Raw genomic sequence first — 20,765 nt, 5'->3', positions numbered from 1 at the left:
TTGGATTCAACAATATTTTTATTGTTTTTTTTAATACAAGTGTATAGATTAGAAGATTTGAAACATTATAAAGCAATATACATAATAAATAACATGCACATGAGAGTCATGTTATCTACTTTATATAACACTGGCTAGTATTCAAAGAAAATCCAGTGACATTGGATAAAGTCCATAAAAATGCTATCCTGTCTTCCCTTGTATGAAATTGTTCAAGTATAAAAAGATTCCAATACAGTGTAAAATATTAAATTCCTTTTTAGGTCAAGAATAAAAATTGCAAGTTATTGCAGTTTCACAGGACAATGTTAAGCAGCATTTCCTAGCAAAGGAATAAGAGTTGATCTATACAGAGATGAAAGTGAAAAACTACCTATTTTTTGTAGGAGAAAATACTGACAACCCACAACCCATAAAGACATTATGTGGATCATTTTATGGGAGTTTATTTCCACATATTGCATTTAAGATTGGGGCTTCAGACCCAGTCCTCCATACACATGGTTGGGACCAAGTCCCACCATGATCAGTGGGACTTAGGCCTAATTATATGCTACTATTGCAGCATAAGAGCTGTTTCCACGCAGTTCAATTCCATGTGGCACCAATACTGTCTGCAAACAGGAATCCCATGGATTGGACAAATCACATGGATATTTCTGACATCATTCATCTGATTCACACTGTGCCCATTTGCAGACATTATTGGTGAGGTATATGACCAGACCAAGCAGTTCCTATTACACAACAGCAATGCATTAATCGGGCCTTACTCCTGAGCAAGTGTGTGGAGTATTATAGCTTTATAGCCCAATTCCTTTACCAATTCCCACTTCCAAGGAAATAAGTTTTACTGAAAATCAATAGTGATTTTTTTCCATGAAAACAGTTTTTACAGTCAAGGAGATAGAGGGAAAATCATGAAACTAGCATTTTTAAGATCAAAACCTTTAAAAATGTGTTTTAAAAGTACCCTTACAATATGGTGTACTTACTGAATTTAAATAAACCCATGTCAGCATCTATAGTCGATTAGGTTAATATTTTATATACTATAGCTAAACCTGCTAAATAACTTATACCATGAGATGAATACATAATTTTACAGTTTCACATCTAAGGTTGTTTTCTTTAGAGCGCAGCATAGTAGAACTTTCAAAATAAATATATCTTTAAATAGCATTACAATTAAGGCACAATATAACCCACATAGCATTAACCCTTGAAGAACTGCAATCTCCACAAGCTGTCTCATGAAAAGACTTGTTTTGCAAATAAATATTTAAATAGGTATTAAATTGTATACAAATCATTCCACTGCCCACCCCCCAATCCCTTAACACAGTTCTTAAAGGTTTAAATTCAGCAAATTTCTTCCTGCCTTTATTCGCAAGCCATGAATAGATACAATAAATAAAAAGAGAATGCTGTTGTAGTAAAGGGCTGATCCTATTTCAGAATCAGAATAGCTGACACCAGCAGTCAAAGTTTCCTAAAAGTGAAACAGGATGAGGAGAGGGATTAGAATGTGACAAGCTCATCAAACAAGCACAAGTGATGTGTTCTTTCCAGAATGGTCTGTGTTATTGATTGTCTGTACAGCTGTTGCACCCATTAATTCCACACCACTTGCTCCATAGTCCCATTCATACAGAGGACAGAAGAGAAAAAACTTTGGTGCCTGTCCACCTCCCCCCCCCGGAAAGGCCACGTTCCTTAGTTTGTTCGATGCCCATTATGAGATCATCAGAAAACATTTTCTTATTATTCAAAGAAAGTTCTGTAGGCCATAATGAAAAGTAGCAATGACAGTCAGTGCTTTCAATATTTAAATAGTCATCTTCAACTTGATACAGGCTACATATTGCTCACCTGGACTTTTTTCCCTGATATTGTAAAATGCATCTTCTACTGGTTTTTTGTTTAATATAAGCTTCTTTTGTTACTTCTGTCATCCTTTCATGATAGGATGATGCCTTGGCTGATACCATAAAGCTCTTACAAATATCCACCCCACAATACCACCCATGATATGGATGCATACTGTACAAAGACAGTGGCATTTGCTTTTGTAATACTATATTGCATTGTAGCTTTCCTTAAAGCTGGATGAGTTACGGTTAATTGCCTCTTTTAAAACTATTTCTATTGGAAGGCTGGAAGGTAAAAATATAGGAAGAATAAGAGAACTTTCTTCACAGGTCCATCTGCTATTGCATTCGATCTGTTTGCAGCTGTTGTGGCTGGTATTGGCCAAAAGCAGCAGCAGCTGCTGCAGCTGTCCCAGGTGCTGCCGCAGTGATTGGTTGCTGGACTGCATAGCCATAGCCCCCAGCAGTGACATATCCTGCAGCAGCTGGGGATGCTGCATAGGGATACTGGTCATAGGCTGCAGCAGCAGCAGCAGCAGCAGCAGCTGAATACTGAGCATATGCCGCTCCAGTGTAGTCAAGGTAGGGTGTGGTAGAGGCAGCAGCTGCTGTAGGCTGGACATGTGGAATGACTACTCCTGGTTGCACAAAAGCCTGTGGATATACATAATGGGCAGGGATCCTGTTGAAAAACAGAAGACCAAGTTAGATCTCACAAGTAAATCTCACTTTCAATTCAGAACTAAAAAAACAAACAAACTCAAATTTAGTTGTTGTTATATGCATAGGGTTGCCACAATAACTAGTTCCAATAGAAAAAACTGATCATCTTAGAAGCCAAAAGGGAGAGGCATTATTGAAAAAAAAAAAAAAGTGTCACAGTGCTGGCGCTGACTTAACAGCACTGATAGTAACTACTGTAAGGCCACATTACCAATAATTTTAAAATAGTTAGCGGGACCTTGATATGTGTGGGACATCTATTAGAAGAGGGAATAAATTATAGTTCTAACTACTAGTCTGGAGAATACAGAATTTAAAGTCACATAAAAGTGACTCATTTCCCCCTAATACTTGCTAATCTATTGAGAGTGTATAACATTCTTAGCTCCACAGAACATTATTAGTTTTTGTAACTACATAACAAGTTTAGTTTGACAATACAATACTAAAAGTTTCCAGGACTTCTTTATTTGTTTGACCACATTACCTATGTTACACAAATATCATGATCTAGAGTAATAAAAGTTTTGTATCGTGGCAACCCTACTTAAATTGCTATGCAGACTCAGCACACATTAATTCCTCTGCAACCTCAGTCACCCTTATTAAAAAATAAAAAAACACAGGCGACAAAGGAGTTTAAATAGAAGTTCACAAGTGTGGTAAACACAGCAAGAATCACACTTTTCAAACCAACTAAAGTGCAATTCACTCCGTCACAAAAGGCCATTGAGGGGAAGCTACATAGATGCCATTAAAATACATAACAGTGATCCCTACACAGGTGTGCATTACACTTCTGAAAAGATTATAAGGCCGCAAAAGTCAAACCTGCTGTGACTTATCAGACCACGGGTCTCCTGCTTTGTGCCAGCTTGTTTATTTCTATACAAGACATAGCTTTGGAAGGGGTGGGGAGAGCTGGGGCAGGTTTATGTTCGGGTAGATCTAGTGTTTAACAGAAGCAGAAACATATTTTGAGCAACAACCCCACGGTTGTTAAGTACATAGTTCAATATCCTCCACATCATGAACTGTTACTTCTTTTTGTGCGCTTACTAAAACAAGCAGGCTAATCTTGGTAGTTGTAGCCATGCTGTCATATCTCAAAATACAGCATTTGTATAGTGCTTTGAGTGCTCGAAGTGCTTCACATATATCATCTTGTTAATCCTTACAAACAAGTCTGCAAGGCAGATCAGTATTATTGTAGGTGGGAGGGCTGAAGCTCAGAGGTGATGGTTTGCCTAAAGGCCACTGAGTATATGGCTATGTTAAGATTTGAAATATGGACCTCAAAGCTCACACCGTTCAGCCACTAGGCTACCCCAGCTCTCAGTTCCCCACCTGCCATACGACATGAGCATGAACTGATCCCTCACATTACATAGAACCCAAAATGTATTATTTCCACCAGCTTTTAGCAGTACTATCTTCAAAGCTTTGACCTGTAGCTCAGACTATAGGGAAGAAACAAACCCTCTCACCCACATGAAGAACGGCTTTAATGAGCTCCAACACACGCACGCGCGCGCACACACACACACACAGCTCCAGATGCAGAATAAAAGCTTTCAACTTCTCATGCAATGTCAAAAGTTTTCCTTTCCAGCTGTTGCACAAGTCAGCTCCACCTGGTCACCCTATATAAATATAGTTAAGGTTAATAGAAATGTGTTTAAATAAAAGTTACTTTCAAATGCCATTTAAAGTTGCCGAGCAAGAGAATACTTTCAGTTCACCAATGTTGTCAATTCTGAAAAGTAATTTTTCAAGACTTTAAAAGCTAAGGTTTATTAGTTTAGCAACTAATCGCTCCCCCCTTCAATGTTTGCAACTCAAGCATTGAAATATTACAAAACTAAGAAAAATATTATTAATAGTAAGAATAAAAAGAATCCAACTAAGAAAAAATATTTACATCATCACTCTCCCACTGTTCAGAATGGGAGAACTGCAATGTGTTAGAATGTCACATGGAAAAGAGGTGGGCAAAGTAAGAAAAGTGAACCTTATTTAACAATCAAGGGCCTTTACAGCTTTTCAAATATGGTGGTAATGATTCATCGCTTCTAATGCTGAGTCCACACTAGAAATATTTCTGTGCTTTTAAAGTGCTGGAGAAGACTCTTATGAGTCCCCTGGACTGCAAGGAGGTCAAATCAGTCAATCCAAAAGGAAATCAACCCTGACTGCTCATTGGAAGGACAGATACTGAAGCTGAAATATTTTGGCCACCTAATGCGAAGAGAAAAGTCACTGGAAAAGACCCTGATGCTGGGAAAGACTGAAGGCAAAAGGAGAAGGGGACGGCAGAGGATGAGATGGCTAGATAGCATCACCAATGCAATGAATATGGACTTGAGCACACTCCGGGAGAGAGCGCAGGGCAGGAAGGCCTGGAATGCTATGGTCCATGGGGTCACGAAGAGTCGGACACGACTGAACAACAACAAATCAATAATAGCTTTGTGGCTTTGTTTTTAGACCACACAAGAAGTTAGTTCGTAGATCATTTGACTATATTATTCACTTAAAACAGATAATTCCAGAGGTTTGTTTCTGTCAAATCTAACAGAGAGGGAGTCTTTAACTATCATGTGAAGGTCAGCTTATCATAGTAGTTGGCAGGAAAGAGGGGAAAAAAATACCCTCCAGCTTTCTGTGCCTACAGAAGCACCGACCTCATGGATTTTAGGACTTGAATCCTTCTTGTTAAAAAAAACCCCAAACACATAAATGAACGGAAGCCCTTGTGATTTGTTTCTTTTAAGCCAAGAAACTAACAGGTGGGGAATTATGAAACTTTATCCCTTTAGAACCTCTTAGTCTACAATATGCATGAACTCTTTTCAGGCGCCCCACTATTATGCCATTTCGCACATGGTGATTGACAGGACAAGCTGCAGCGGGTCTATTTTTGATCATCTGTCATGCGACAAGGCCTTCCAGCTGAGTAAAATGACTTTATAAGGCCAAAGTAAACTTCCATCTGTTGGAAAGGCCAGCATGCAGAGATCGCCATGATACTGTAACGCTAGCTCCTTTTATGCTCAGCAAGGTCAAAAGGTTAAAGAGCAGTTTCCCATTATGCTGCTGAGGCATCTTTATTCAATAGTTTGAGGGGCATTCTTCTGAACTTATTGTGTAGTAGATGGTAGTAACACTGGAATCGAACATAGTTTCAGATTTCTTTCATGGAAGGAGGTATTTTTACTTTGGTTGTTTTAATGCTTATTTCTACTATACCAATCTTACCCTAAGGATGTGATAGCAAACATGCTTACCTGGGAATAAATCCCATGGAACACAGTGGGGCTTTGAGGAAACATGTGCAGGGCTGCACTGCAAATTTGGAATGTCCCAGTGACTTCAACAGAGCTTATATTTAAGTAAGTGTGGGTTGGATTCCAGCCATGCAGCCTGATCCTATGCATATTTACTCAGAAGTAACTCCTGCTGAATACCCTGGTTAATTTACATTAAACTAAGGAATATTTCATTGTTTTTATGGTGAGAGCCATCACAAAGTTAATAAGCTGCATCATATATATTGTATAGCATAGAAACAATGAAAACAGAAACATAACCTAGTCAACATAAATATAGCTACAACAAAAAGTTAGTATCAAAGTTTCATATTCTTGACCTATTAAAGCAGAAATTCTTAGTGAGGGCCTTTTCTGATAGCTAGCACATTGCATTCAGAGTCAAACCAGGAACACACTCTTTATATCAGAGGTTGTATATGTATGCAAGAATCAGAATAGTTTCACTATTCTTTCACTCTTTACTGCAAAAGATATTGTATCATTTGCATTTTATTTTTCCACAATTCTCAAGTTCCTAACATTAACCAGATGTTTTAGTCATGATTCTACATTTGATCACACACTGTGCAATGTGCCCACCACCATCACTGTTAACAGTTGCATAAAACTGGTAATGGAAGCTTTGTGGAAGCTCAGTTACTGCTAAGCATTTCTTGATTAGCTTTTATTAGGCCTAATTTTGTTCCTATTGATCACTGTGGGAGCATTTCCAATGGAATATGAATAAGGCCTTAGAAATATGGAAATAAATGTATTTAAATAAATACGGAAAGTTACAGATAAGTCATATGTAAAACTACAAAATACCACCTCTGATACTGGTTCAGTCATTACAATAAACCATGTGAATAATCCTAGCGTCCTGCCAGGTTTACATACTCCTTCCTCTTCTTTCCTCCTCCAGAGCAACCGCAGTGAAACTTTTTGAAGTTTTTACTTCCATTTTTGATTAACCATAGCTTGTTGTGTCATCTGAACCTGACAAACCGTGGTTAATCTTAACTACGATTTGTTTGAAAGACGCCAACGTCAAACCATGAATTATGAAACAGGCCTATTCAAAACCATAGTTAAAATTAACTATAGTTTAGGGTTTACTGACACATCAAACTGTGATTCATCAAAAACTGAAGCAAAGCTTTCAATCTCATCCTCACAGCTGTGCCAGAGAAGAGGGGAGGGGGACTGCACGAGCCCAGGGGCAATGCTATCTTTGTTCCCATCACATTGAACAACGGTTTATTGTGACATCCAAATGCAGCCATCAAATGGAGAAAGAATGGCAAGCAGAGAGAGAAAAGCAAGCCACAGATTGGCTGAAAGACACTTATCTTGAATTCAAAAACAATTTCACTACAGTTAATAAAGAGATTATACAGTTATACCCTGTTCCAGAATAGAGTAGCTCTTCATAATATAGTAGACATCCTTTCTAAATTTCATAGCACTCTCAGTTCTTTATCGATCCACCACCTCCAATCACATGGAGGTGAATTAAAAAAACCTCTCACTATTTGTGCACCACCCCCCAAACATTATATGAAATATATGTTATATTTCCTTAAACAGACATTCCAGGAAATAATAATACAAATATAAGAAAATAAATAGGTCAGCTCTGTGTGTTAATCTCATATATATATGAGAGAGAGAGAGAGATAACATATATGAAATATATAACATATATGAAATATATGTTATATTTCGTTACACAGACATTCCAGGAAATAATAATACAAATATAAGAAAATAAATAGGTCAGCTCTGTGTCTTAATCTCAATTTACAAGGTAGGTGGAATGGAGAAGGATTCAGTAGCACATTTTAGCAGGAACACACTGACCCAAGAAAGAGAGAAGCAGCAAAAAGTGTGCATAATGGGATTTGGAGTGGGTAGAGCCATATCACCCTTTTGTCTTAAAGAACTACATTTTTTTTAATGACCCCAGAAGTAAGAGTTTACATGGGATAGGGAATGAGGTGTGAATAACACCAGCTAATGATGGTGGCAAGGACAATGGACTGCATGAAATACACAGAAACATACCCCTCAGAACTAACCCCACCAGATCACCATCCTTAGTTTTAAAATGATTATGGTTATCTAGCACCCAGAATTACATGAACACAGCACGGTAGTTATAGTAAGATTTCTAAAGGATAGATCAAGCAAATGTTTTTGAACTAAATATAACCAGCTTGGAGAGAATAAACTGAATATATAAGGGCATTAAGAACATTCATGCTGGATCAAACCAAGGGTCCATCTAGTCCAGCATTCTGTTCCTACAGTGGCCAACTAGCTGTCTGTGGGAAGCCCGCAACCAGGACATGGGCAGAATAGCACCCTCCTGCTTGTATTCCCCAGCATCTAGTACTGAGATACATACTGCCTCTGATACTAGAGGTAATATATAGCTATCATGACTAGTAGCCATTGATAGTCTTATCCTCCATTAATTTGTCTAAAGCCATCCAAGTTGGTGGATTCAGAAGGCACTAACATCTGGCTAGCAGTGTTATGAAAGCATAAGTAGGTCCTCTCACTATACTTAATATAAATAATCTACTTTAAAAGCATCTTTGGCCTACAGCAGAGCATAGCTGTTAAGAGCAAAATACAACAGACACTCGCTTTTCTGTTAATACGAATTTCCTGCATTCTAGACATGGCAGGCTATTAGGAAAGAAGCCTTTCATCACTCTTATTTGCAAAAGGCACGGTAGCAAGCTCCACTGTTATCTTTGCATATTATGCTAAGGTGCACCCACTCAGATAATGGTAAAAAACACAATATTTTAAAAAGTAATTTTTTTTCTCCAAAGGATGTGAAATACCTCCCCTATACTATACATTTCACACCATGAAAACAGTAAAGTATTGCTAAATGATCACTTAAAGGGCCCAACTTATTTCCCTACTATTAAATCACCTCCAGTCTCTCATGCTTGCATTGCCATTACACACACACACACACACACACACACATATATAAAAGGTAAAGGTAAAGGTGTCCCCAACCAGTCGTGTCCGACTCTAGGGTGCGGTGCTCATCCCCGTTTCTAAGCCGAAGAGCCAGCGCTGTCCGAAGACGCTTCCGTGGTCATGTGGCCAGCATGACTGAACACCGAGGTGCACGGAACGCTGTTACCTTTCCCACTGAGGCGGTAGCTATTTATCTACTTGCAATTTCTTGCTTTCGAACTGCTAGGTTGGCAGAAGCTGGGACTGAACACGGGAGCTCACTCCGTCACGTAGCGCTCGGGTCTCGAACTGCTGACCTTCCAGTCTGCAGTTCATCATCTTAACCACTAAGCCACCGTGGCCGATCTATCTATCTATCTATCTATCTATCTATCTATCTATCTATCTGAAACAAACTGTAAGAAAAATACTGAAGGGAAGCTTTCAATGAAGACATTTTATAAAATATAATTTTTTGGATTTGCCCATCACAGAAAAGGTGATGAAAAGAAGTGTTTAAAAGTTTATATACAGTGCTGCATATTCCGTTCATCTTACAGTGTAGAACCTTACTGTAACTCAGTCATATATACCACATGTCAAAACAATACTTAATTCACCCAGTTACAGTAAAGACCCACAAGTGGCTTAAACTTGATTCACTTACAGCACAATCCTATCCATGTATACTCCAAAATAAGCCCACCAAGTTCAGTGGGGCTTATCCTGAACAAACAGATAGGATTGCATTGTCGAGAGTAAAGGATGAAAGACAGGCAGAAAATTCTGTAAGGGTGCAATCCTATGTATGTTTAGACAGAAAAAAGTCCCACAACTCCCAGCATGCTAGGAACTGTATGACTTTTTTCTGTCTAAACATGCATAGGACTGCACCCTAAGCCAGTTAAAATAGAATATTAAATGGACAACTTAGTTCTTAACTCAAACTCTGAGCTGAAAGGCAGGTCTAATATATAAATGAATGAACACAGTTTCATTTATGTCCTGATTTCAAGTTCTTCCAATTAGCCACACTCACATACTTAGAATTAAGCTATACATTCTTATGCATGACTACCTGGATACATATTCCACATTCCAAGTAAGTGCATTTAAGACTGTATACCAGTTACCTTGACTGCAGTAGTTCTCTGACCCTGAAGTTTTTGTGCTGGAGTGTCTTACTTTAAACAGCAATTCCTTGTGAGCATGAGAGCTTTCATATGCATGCAGAGTCCCATCCTTGCCACTCCCGCAAGGCATTGATTTCAGTGGAGAAAGCAGCTGTATATGCATAAAATACCACTTACATGGATCTACCCCATCTACATAAGTGACTGATGGAACACATTATAACATGATGGGACCCTCAAGGATGGTAATATTATGACCTGTGACATTGTGCTCATGGAGATGTTGGTAAAACGTATGTGCTCGTTCAGCAAACTTTAGATCAGTTTGTAAATTGACAAAATATCCAAATACTCTTATCTTGCATAACTTGTTTATAGACTGCAGCCTAATTTGAAGCCCAATCTTATACACACTTACCTGGGAGTAAGTCCCATTGAACTCAGGGGGATTTACTTTTGAAGAGACATGCACAGGATTGTGCTGTTAGTTAGACTAACTGATTTTTGGCTCTCCCATCTCAGTGGTAGAGGGGCCAGATGCAAAAGAGGACAAGGCTCCTGCACCTTTAATAGTTTATTATTATTTATCCCATATAAATGTGGGATACATTTACATCCCACGTTTCCTCCAAGGAGTCCAAAGCAGCATACGAGATCCTCCTCCTCACCATTTTACAGTTGTGTGGAAGACGGAATTTTAGCCAGTGTAGCTGGTCCATTTCAGCTACACCTGCTGAAATTCCCTCTTCTACACAACTATAAAATGTGCAGGAACCCTGACCTCTTTTGCATCTGGCCACCCCACTCAATGGACTGACTGAGGGCCAAACTAGACCTGGCATTAGCTGCATAGTTTTTAGAATGTAGACAGCAGCCATGGGGAAGGGGATCAGGACCAGAGCATGTGAGGAGGGGAAGGGGTTAACACTTTCCTCCCATCCTGTGGTCCTAATGAAAATCTCCCTCCTGAAGCTGCTATTTCTACTGGAAGGGAAACTTCCAATGGTGCCAGTGGAATCATTTCTTTTGGGGTGCATAACATTTGGAGTGGTATTTTCACTCGGACTGCAGTGTGGGAGGGAAGGGTTAAACCTTTCTCCCTGCATGCTACATTTCTGATCTCTCCTCGAATGGCTGCGATTTAAAATTTTAAGAACTAGAAACGCACAATGCAATAATAAAATCAGCAAACCACATCTGGTTTGGCCCTGAGTGCCTCCTGTTGTCCTGTCATAGAAAGAGAACAATGAGATTTGTGGTACTTTAAGGACTAATACAGAATAATCCTTTTCTCACCCCTTTCACCTATTTAGATAAAACTAGTAATTTTGTGAGAGTTATATTGTATCAAAGTTTCCTTCAAAAACAGTAACAGTACTCAGGAAATTATCTGTTTGCTTTGCAAAAACGTTTTACAATATTTTGGGAGCTATTTGTAGGCTGGGATAAATGAAAAGAAGCCAATTCAAAACAAATAGCAGGGCTATATTTCAAGTTTTCTGCAAGAAAGAAAAGAGTCAATACAATAAAGTATGTTGTAGATTTGGAAGCTTTGGAAAATTAACACTTAATAGCTGGCTGAAACTACACACACACACACACACACACACACACACACACAGTTGCTTTTTCTTTTATGGGAAAAGGATAAAGATCCCTGTATCTTTGTCCTGTGAGTGGAAAAACAGCTGAAGGGAAATTTGAGCAGAAAAACAGCTAAAGAGGAAAGGTTTAAGTATCCCCTCCCCATGCCAATCAATCCTCCCCGTAAATCTCGTGGGATCTGGATTTATTTAAAAACCAATGCCTGCAACTGCATGCAATGGGTTGGATCCAGAGTTGCATGGAGAACTGGATGATTCTGCAGGCAGAGGGGGAATGGCAATTTTCACCAATTCCCCCCTCTGGTGAGTTGGGAAATCCTCCAGAACAGTGTGCAACATGGCACTAGGAATTCCAGCAGAAAGGAGGATTGGTGAAAACTGCCACCCTACCCCTTTCCTTCAGTGGGGAGGATCCACTGGATTATAGTTCTCTCCCCCAATGGAAGGCCTCCTTCTATTCACAGACGGCTAACCCTGAATCTAACCCACTGGGCCAGTTCGCACAATCACTGCAGCCCTCAGTGGCTTATTTAAAGTGCCAGCGGGCATTTTGAATATTCAAGCTGCAGCAAGCATGGGTTATGTGAGGGTTGTCTAACCCTCGCATAAGCCACCCTCACTGCATTTGCATGACACAAGAAGCCACAGCGACTGCCTGCCATGGCTTGAATATTCAAAAGGGCAGCCAGCACACCCCACAACCCACCATGGCTTAAATGACCTATGTTGGGTGAGGTAATCATGCAAACCCGATCATTGTCTATTTTGAGCTTTAGTGAGCTAGTTAATAGTATAGCTGCTGGTATCTCATGATAAGACATAACAATCCAAAGTTATTGTTCAGTAAGTGTCTGTGTTATGATGTATCACCCTTGCTTCCTTGTTAAGTATTTTACTAGTAAGTTTTGCCATGAGTCTTACTCAGCAAGAATTAGAAAGGATATAGTGCAAAGAAAATTCAAGGCAAGCAGACTTCACCTCCTATTTTTATGCTTATAGAATTAAAGAACAAAATGACTTTTAAGAGTAGCATATGTTTAAAGAAATACTACATATTAAATCTGATAAAGACTAAAAAAATTATCTAATGGGAAAGTGCAGGTGGACGCATATTGTTAATAGAAAGAGCTCCACACCCTTCCCAAGAAACAAAACCAAAACTGCAACATGCAAGCAATGTTGATTTTTCTTTAAAAAAAAGAAATAAAAAAAGAAGTCACACAAATTTAGCACTCACTACAACGTACGGTTAAAAAAAAGATAAAGAATTCACAGGCTAAGCTCGAAAGCAAGAGAGAAAAAAAGTCCCTTTGCTCCCCATGGCAAAGTCAACACTTCTCAACAAAACCAAAATGAGAAGACCACCAAAAACTTTCACTACAGCTCTTTCAATTAAATAAAAGCACACAGTTTAGCTATCAACACCACTTCATTACTGTAATAAATAAAAAAAGCACACGGATATCTATTGACTATATAGAAAAAAACATACATGCATCGTTAATCACCATTTTAGCTTGTTTGTGTGTTTGAGTCTACTGGTTACAGAGTTTAATTCCAAACAGAACTATTCCACCTCTTATCATCATATCCTTCTCATCAGTTATCTTAACTGTAAACGATCCCTGTCAGATTAGAAAGAGATAAATAAACATTGAGTCAAGCTGAAGAAAAATGGGGCACAGTGGGTTGTTTATTAAAGGCACACCTTCTTTTACCACATGATCTTACAAGCAAAGGACTGCTTGAGTACAAGGATAGCATGCATCTTAACACCACTTGACTCAGCTCTAGTACTTATTAAGAGAATTATTAATGAAGTGATAGCATCTTAAATCTGGAAATTTGAAAAATGTAATTTTACTACTAGCAGCCACATTAGAGGCCATTACCATGTACACCTTATCTTTTTCCCACCCCAAAGACTAGTTTAAAGCAGACTTACCCAAAAGGCCTCTGTATTAATGCTGGATGGAGCTGCTGAACACCAAAGGCAAAACCTACCAACAAAACAGATCACATTCTCTATATGAGCATTTTGTCCACTGCATTTTAACTTCACTTATAATGTAATCCTATACATGTCCAGTCAGAACTATGCCCCATTAAGTTTAATGGAACTTACATCCAGGTAAATGGGCATAGGATTGCAGCCTTATACATTCTAATAAATATTACCCTGGGATCAGTGTTGATGAAGAGGTGTGTATAAATCACCTAAAATATATAAAATTGTTAATACATGATCCAGATTTTAGGCATAGAAATGAGAAAAATATGATCTAACCTGGTTTTAATAGCTTTAATAAGATCAGCTGTACACAGTACAGTAGTCTTTATTCTACAGTACAATATTAATGAGAGAGAATTAATGAGAGGTATTATTTCTCACGAGTCACTGTAGCTTGGGGCAGAAATAACATTCAGAATCTCCTAACCTTAGTTACTATGGTCTAGTGTGCTCCTTTCCCTCACCTCCTGTATGAATTTCCCCCTGCCTATCATGGTTTGCTTTAACCATGATGTAGGATTATACCTGCACTGGCACTAACCATGGTTAACACTAACCAGGTTTCTGTTGTTAAGGAGAGTTCAAAGTGAGTTTGTAAAACATGGTTACAACATAATCTAGTTGGCGTTAAGCCAGTTAGTTAAATCTGATGCAGAGGGAACGACACATCATGGTTAAAACCAACTATGGAAGGGAGGGAGAAGTTCATGCTGGAGAAGGAACTTGTGTGCCTGTGGCACATTCCCAATCTCCTAACCAGGGTTAGGAGATTAGGAACATTTTCTCTGAACCAGGCTGGTTTGGTCCTAGTTTCATTCAACAAACCATAATTTAAACAAACCAGAGTCCGTTCGTTTGTCCCGGTTTGGTCATAACAATGAACTTTGATTAGGTTAAAACCAGAAATGCACACATTCAATCACCATCTTGTGACCATGCCAGAGGAGAAGGGAATGCAGAAACCGATGACTTGATTTGCACACAACAACAACCCAAGTGGAGTGTGGATTTTTGTTGAATTGCGGGTTGTCATTGGGTGCAAATTTATGGGTTGTTTATTTATTTATAATATTTCTTGGCTGCCTTTCAGGGCAGAGCCCTCCCAAGACGGCCTACAGCAATAAAATACATAAGAACAGTTAAAATTTTAAAAGTGATAAAAACATCAACACAGTAAAATAGCAATAAAAACAATAAAAGACAACAATAAAACCAGCAACAACAACAACGGCAATAATAGTCATATCAAGAGAAAGCCAAGGTAAAATAATAAGTTTTCAAGGCTTTCTTAAAAGCTTGCAATGACGGAGCATGGCAGACCTCTGATGGCAACTTGTTCCAAAGTTGCGGGGCCACTGCAGAGAAGGTGTACCTCTCACAGATGGGCAAATGAGAAGGGCCCCACTTCTGATCTTAAACTGTGGGCAGACTTGATATGGGTGAAGGCAGTCCAAGTAACTTGGTCAAAACCAGGGTAACCACAAACAACCCAGAGTTCACAACCCAACAACAAACCATTGGTTCTCTTCCTCAGTTGTTCATGGTTAACAACCCATAGTTAAATCATAGTGCAGGGTTCACACGTAATGACAACCCACGATTCAGCAACAACCCATGATTCAATGACACCCATACTAAACCTGTATTCTGGGTTGTTATGTGTGAAACAAGTCGGACGGTTGCGTCTGCCCATTCACATAGTACTAACCGTGGTTTAGTGATACATCTGAAATGGGGCAATTTGAGTAACCAAAGGAATTAAACACGTAGTTTAGATGCTTGTATTTTCCATCTTCTCAGTTTCATTGGTTTGCCCCCATCTCCACAGGGCAGTAACCTCCAGAGGTGGAGCAATGGCTGAAACTATCATTTGTCAATTCAGGCACCATGCCAAACCATAGCACAAAGTATAACTTGCAATTCTGGTTTACCAGCCAACTGCAAATCATGGCACATCAATTCAGACATCACCCTGAACTATAATTACGTTTGCTTGACTATGGTTCGGCATAATTTCTGACCTAAGCCAGTGTATAGAACCCAATATTTGCTCATACAAACAATATCATACATTCCCACAAGAAGTATAGGTCATTTCCTAGTTACGGATTTAAATGTATAGGGGAAATAATCTACAACATAAATCAATTTCTTAGTACCTAAAATAAATAAGGCATTACTATAACATTACATTCATATTGGCTACAGTAGTAATACATTACTTCTAAATTATTTCTATACCACTACATAATATTTGTATAATACAGTACTCTCCAACCTCATGCCCTACAGCCATTGTGGACTACAACTCTCAGCATTCCTGATCATTCCACATACTGGCTGGAGTTGATGGGAGTTGAAGTCTAAAACATCTGGAGGGCACCAGGTTGGAGAAGGTCGGTATAATACCCAAGCTGGATCTAGAAGATCCACTAATGATAATAGAAGGATTAAACACAGAGGTTTCAAAGAAGATGGGGATAAACATACTTTAATGCTTTCAATGGAAGAGGACCTTAGGAATGGCATGGTGTGTTAGGGGGAAGAGGACATGCTGAGATGTTAAAATTCTGTGTGGTACACCCATTCATTCTCCCATAAGAATCCTGAAAAATAATCTAAAATAAAATAATTTCAGAAATAATTTCTAAATCAGAAGCACTAGGATTGGAATCCATTCTACGAGTTTGGGGTGCATTGTAGGCTGGCCATGATTACTCAATGGTGAGGAAAAGCATTCTGCACATGCTCAAAGTACTGAGAAAAGTTCCTGTGCAGGTGATTCATCAACCTGATTCGGTTTACCTTCTGTTATTATATGATATTCTAAGTTATGTTGCTTGTAATGGCTATTAGTCAAATACAATAAAACGTTCAGACTCAAAGAAAAGTTCCAAGGCTAAACTCTGGCCAACCTTTACCAAAACAACTAATAGTATTTAACTCATGAATGCTAATACCGAGCTTAGCAAGTCCATGTAGCCAATAATGTACTTTGCTATTCTTGTCAACCTGAGATAACATATTCCTGTAGATGCAGAATGGGACTTTGGTCTCACAAGGAAATGGAAAGCCATTCCAGCTGTCACTTCAGCTTATGCCAGACAAAAAGTCTGAAAGAAATCTACAATAAATGGCACTGAGTGTCTACGGTGACTGCTGAAAACTGTCAACTTGTTGCACCAGAAATGATGAGTCCAGTATTACAGGAGCACATGTGCAAAAGGTCTCCTTCTTAGAAGAAGTTGGTTTCAGAACCAGACATTTATGTAAAACCAGGATTTATATTCATAAGATGGTGGAATGAATCTTCAATAAATGATAGTGCCATTGTAATTTTAATTTACTAAAAGTATCCAAAGAAGGACATTACTTAATTTAATGGATGTACCACACAGAACAGATATATAGGAAAAGCTCCTTTGTATTTACTATTCCCTGGGTATCTACTGTTCACATACATTAAGGCTATAATCCTACGCACATTTGTTTGGGAGCAAATCCCACTGAAATCAGTGGAACTTGACTACAAGGAAACTGAGTAGGGTAGGCTGGTTAGCTTTTAACAGGAGAAAAACTGCGACATACATTGCCAAGGCACATGCAAATTATACTCCACAGTGGTTTTGAACTCACTCCATTTCTAGGACCCCTCCTACTCCCCCTCCATCTATTTGCAGACTCCCCCTCCATCTCTTTAGCGGGGGAGTCTGCAAAGATTTTTGTACACAGCTAGGTGCATGTATTCCGCAGTAGTGCACAAGGATTTGTGGAGCAAGACAAAAGGATACTCAAAATTATTTTAACAGTGGGTAGTCACTGGCAGCTCCTTCTTCCGTTTGTTTATTATAGAGCGTGTGTAACAGGGAGTAACTCCCAGCCACTGCTCATCTTCTGGCAGTGGTAGATCACTCCACATTCCTGACACATAACCCTGCCCCAGGTGCCTTATGTGTCTCCCACCCACTCAACCCCTAGGACGGCCTGCCTCACCATTTGTGGTTCAGACTCAAAGGGCTGTAATGTCACTGTGACAACTAAGTCATATTTGTGCTAGTGCATCTGTCTTTGTTTCCTCATAATATCAAGTTTTGTATTACACTGGCACAAACCATCTTTCACCATGCACTGGCTGGCATAAAAGCCATAGAACTGGGTGACAAAGGTGTTGTTGTTAGAATTGTGTTATTTTCAGAAAGCTAGGACACAATCCTCAAACTACTCATTCCAAAGTAGCTCCACTGAAATAGGATAGGGTTTTCAATTTCCATTCTCTGTGCCAGTAATGAGAAGTCAGCTACAGAAGAGTGGGGCTGTTCTTACCTGGCTGCATTATTCTCGGTTTTGCTCCTAGGTATGCTAGATTCACATTAGCCTTTCTTCCATCAATGATTGGGTTAGGATCTTTGCAGGCCCTTTCAGCAGCAGCTCGGTCAGCCATCGTCACCTTGACAATAAAGCAGTGCAAAATATCAAAACTGTTATATTAGGTACAACTCAGCCCAACGCTGTGCTTCCACATTTCATTATTATTGTATCTCGCCCTCTTGCAAGCAACCCAAGACGGCTTATATAGTCCTCCTCTCCATTTTATCCACACAACAACCCTGTGAGGTAGGTTAGGCTGAGACTGGCCCTAAGTTACCCAATGAGCTTCACTAGAACCCAGATCTCTGGAGTCCCTGTCCAACACTCTAACCACTACACCATGGGGGCTCGTATAGCAAAACACTGTGTGTGAAACCAAACACTGTTTCCAATAGACTCTCTCAGATCCCTTCACCCCTCCTCATCCAAAACACTACCAGTCAGTAACTTTAGTCTCTGCTTCTCTGTCAAATTAATAAAGAAAAAAAAACCTAATCAGGCTTTTCAGTTTCCACAAACTGTGCGCCCAGAATTTTGCAAGCAGGCACTGAACACCAGTAACACAGGAGCATGTGCCGGAGCAGATAAAAATACTAGCATGTCATATCAGTCTGAAACCAGCTGGCTTCATCTGATGCCAAAATTTCTCTAGCAACTTTTCATATGCAAGTAGGATGCAAATCTCCAGAGGACACGGCACAACTCTCCCCCCCCCCCCCATACACGGAAAAGAAGCAACACACCAAAATACACAACTCCTTTAAGAGGGAAAATAAAACATCCCCTTTTAAACTTCGTATGTATTGCGTATCATCCTACCAGCTGGTTAGCTGCTGTTCCCGTCGGTTGCTCGCAAGTTTTACTAAAGTTCCAGGAAGTTTACCGCTCACCTGCCTTTCCCATCCCCGCGGCCTGACGGTGATCAGAACTCCCCCCTTTGGGGGGCCAAGGGGGATCGGCCGACACAAGCCCCAAAATGCCACGAACTGCCTCCCGTCTGCCTTTCCCTCCCTTACTGCTACTGGATAGCGAACTGCGTTAGCGGCACACGCACATCCCCGCTTTGACTTACAAAGCCGTAACCCCGGGATTTGCCCGTCTGCCTGTCGGTGATGACCACGGCTTCCTCGATCTCCCCGAAGACCTCGAAGTACTTGCGGAGGCTGGAGTCCGTGGTGTGGTAGGGCAGACCCCCGACGAAGATCTTGGTGTACGTGGTATCCTTCTGAGTCGTGTGCATCTTCCAAAAGATGCCGCTTCCCCTCCCGCGAGCCCCGCGCAACAAGGAACGAGGAGGAAAAGGAGCAACGCCTGTTGCTGCTGCTGCTGCGGGTCAACGGCGACTTCGACGGCTCTGCGCGCGCGCGCGCGCCCGCCCGCTCCCAGCCAGCTTCGCCCACCGGTCACCCAGCAAGCCCCTTTCTTTCCCCCAAAACACAGCAGCCGCCCTCGCTCTCTCCAGACCAGCTTCAGGCCGACGGGAGGCCTCGCACGCTGCCTCGAGGAGGTAGATGGTGTTAAAGGAGAAAGAAGGGGGGAGGCGGCAGCTCCAGGGGAAGCGCCGGGCCCAGCCGCAAGCGCTTGGGGAGCCCTCGCCCGTCTCCGGCTTTCCTCCGAAAGCCGCCCGCGCGACCTCCCCGGCTGCCGCCGCTCCGCCCTCCCTGTAGCAGAGGGGGCGGGAAGCCGGGCGGGGCCGGTGCGGCTATTGGCCGCTTCCTCCCGGCCGCTAGTGAAAACTGCTCCAGCGAAAGCGCTGCGAGAGAAGCGGAGCAGAGGCAGGCGGGCGGGCGACGGGGCCTCCCTGGCGAGCAGCCCCTCCACGTGCGCCTCGCAGGGGCCGCGGCCGGCTCGCGCCCCCCTTTCCCTTTTGTTCGTCAGTGCCCGGAGAAAGAGGCCGCCGGCAGAAACCAAAAGCGCGTCTAAGGTCAACGAGCCTCCCCCGGGGGCGCGTCCTGCTTGACCTCGGACGCCGCGAGGTGGAAGCCGCGTGGAGGCTTCTTCGTCTCTGGCGGGCGGGGCCGCCGGTGTCATGTTATGGCGGCCGAGGGCACCCCCGAGCAGCCGGGGGGGCGTCCTCCTCACCCCTGAGCCAGCCCGTGCCTCCCGCGCGTGCGTCGCCGAGAGAGAGCGCGCCCCGAGGGGGCGCTCCGACTGGGGCAGCTTAATTCGGAGGGCTGAGGCTCCGTGGTGCTATTCAGAGAAGGCGAGCACGAGGAGCGGCGGTCTCTGCTTAGTCCCGCGCTCAGTAGGGAGAGTTGGGCCTAGAGGGGGTGCAAGGAGGCAGAGGCGGCTGTTTGCTAAGGAGCAACCGCTTCAACCTCCCGCTCCTTAGTCCGCTCCACCCTCTCTGGGAGGTTCATACAGCAGCTGGCATTAGAGGCAGCAAGCCCAGTTCTCAATACTGCATCACCCAGCAGAAGCAGCTTCCGCTCGCTTCCTTGGGGAAGCCCTGCTGGCTGTGTACGGGTTGTTGAAATGTGGGTTGTTGTGTTGTGTTAACCCAGCGGTGCTAACAAACCATGTTTGTTAACCATGGACAAGCCACAACGAGAACCCATGGTTGTTGGCTTGTGAACTGTAGGCTGTTTGTGGTTAACAAACCATGATTTGTTAGCGTGGCTGGATTTACACTACACAACATCCCATGGTTCAGCAACTACCCACAGTTCAGCAACAGCCCACAATCAGTCCATCATCAGCCTGAATATGGGTTATTGTGTTGTGTAAAGCCAGCCATAGAGTGCATTATAATAGTCAAA

General features: G+C 41.5%; 1 protein-coding gene across 1 annotated transcript; it reads right to left on the bottom strand.

Annotated features, from left to right (window-relative positions):
- Nucleotides 1-19,621, bottom strand: RBM24 (RNA binding motif protein 24). Its single transcript, XM_084850261.1, has 4 exons — nucleotides 19,079-19,621; nucleotides 17,962-18,085; nucleotides 13,573-13,627; nucleotides 1-2,553 (listed from the first exon to the last, which is right to left on the bottom strand). The coding sequence occupies exons 1-4, from the start codon at nucleotides 19,244-19,246 to the stop codon at nucleotides 2,211-2,213; spliced, it is 690 nt and encodes a 229-aa protein (XP_084706387.1). The 5' UTR covers nucleotides 19,247-19,621; the 3' UTR covers nucleotides 1-2,210.
- Nucleotides 19,622-20,765: the final 1,144 nt, after the last annotated feature.

The sequence above is a fragment of the Heloderma suspectum genome, chromosome 4 (genome assembly GCF_057233095.1).
Source record: "Heloderma suspectum isolate Gila_16-S chromosome 4, 16-S_ref, whole genome shotgun sequence".
NCBI lineage: Eukaryota > Metazoa > Chordata > Lepidosauria > Squamata > Helodermatidae > Heloderma > Heloderma suspectum.
Note: the sequence above shows the minus strand (reverse complement) of the source record. Positions and strands in the feature narration are given on the sequence as shown.

Bases quoted from the DNA above. Each gene is read 5' to 3' on its own strand.
- RBM24 (XM_084850261.1), bottom strand. From the start codon at position 19,246: ATGCACACGACTCAGAAGGATACCACGTACACCAAGATCTTCGTCGGG. The intron at 18,086-19,078 runs GTAAGTCAAAGC...TTTATTGTCAAG, and splicing joins AATCCCGGGGTTACGGCTTT to GTGACGATGGCTGACCGAGC. The intron at 13,628-17,961 runs GTAAGAACAGCC...TTTTGTTGGTAG, and splicing joins ACCGAGAATAATGCAGCCAG to GTTTTGCCTTTGGTGTTCAG.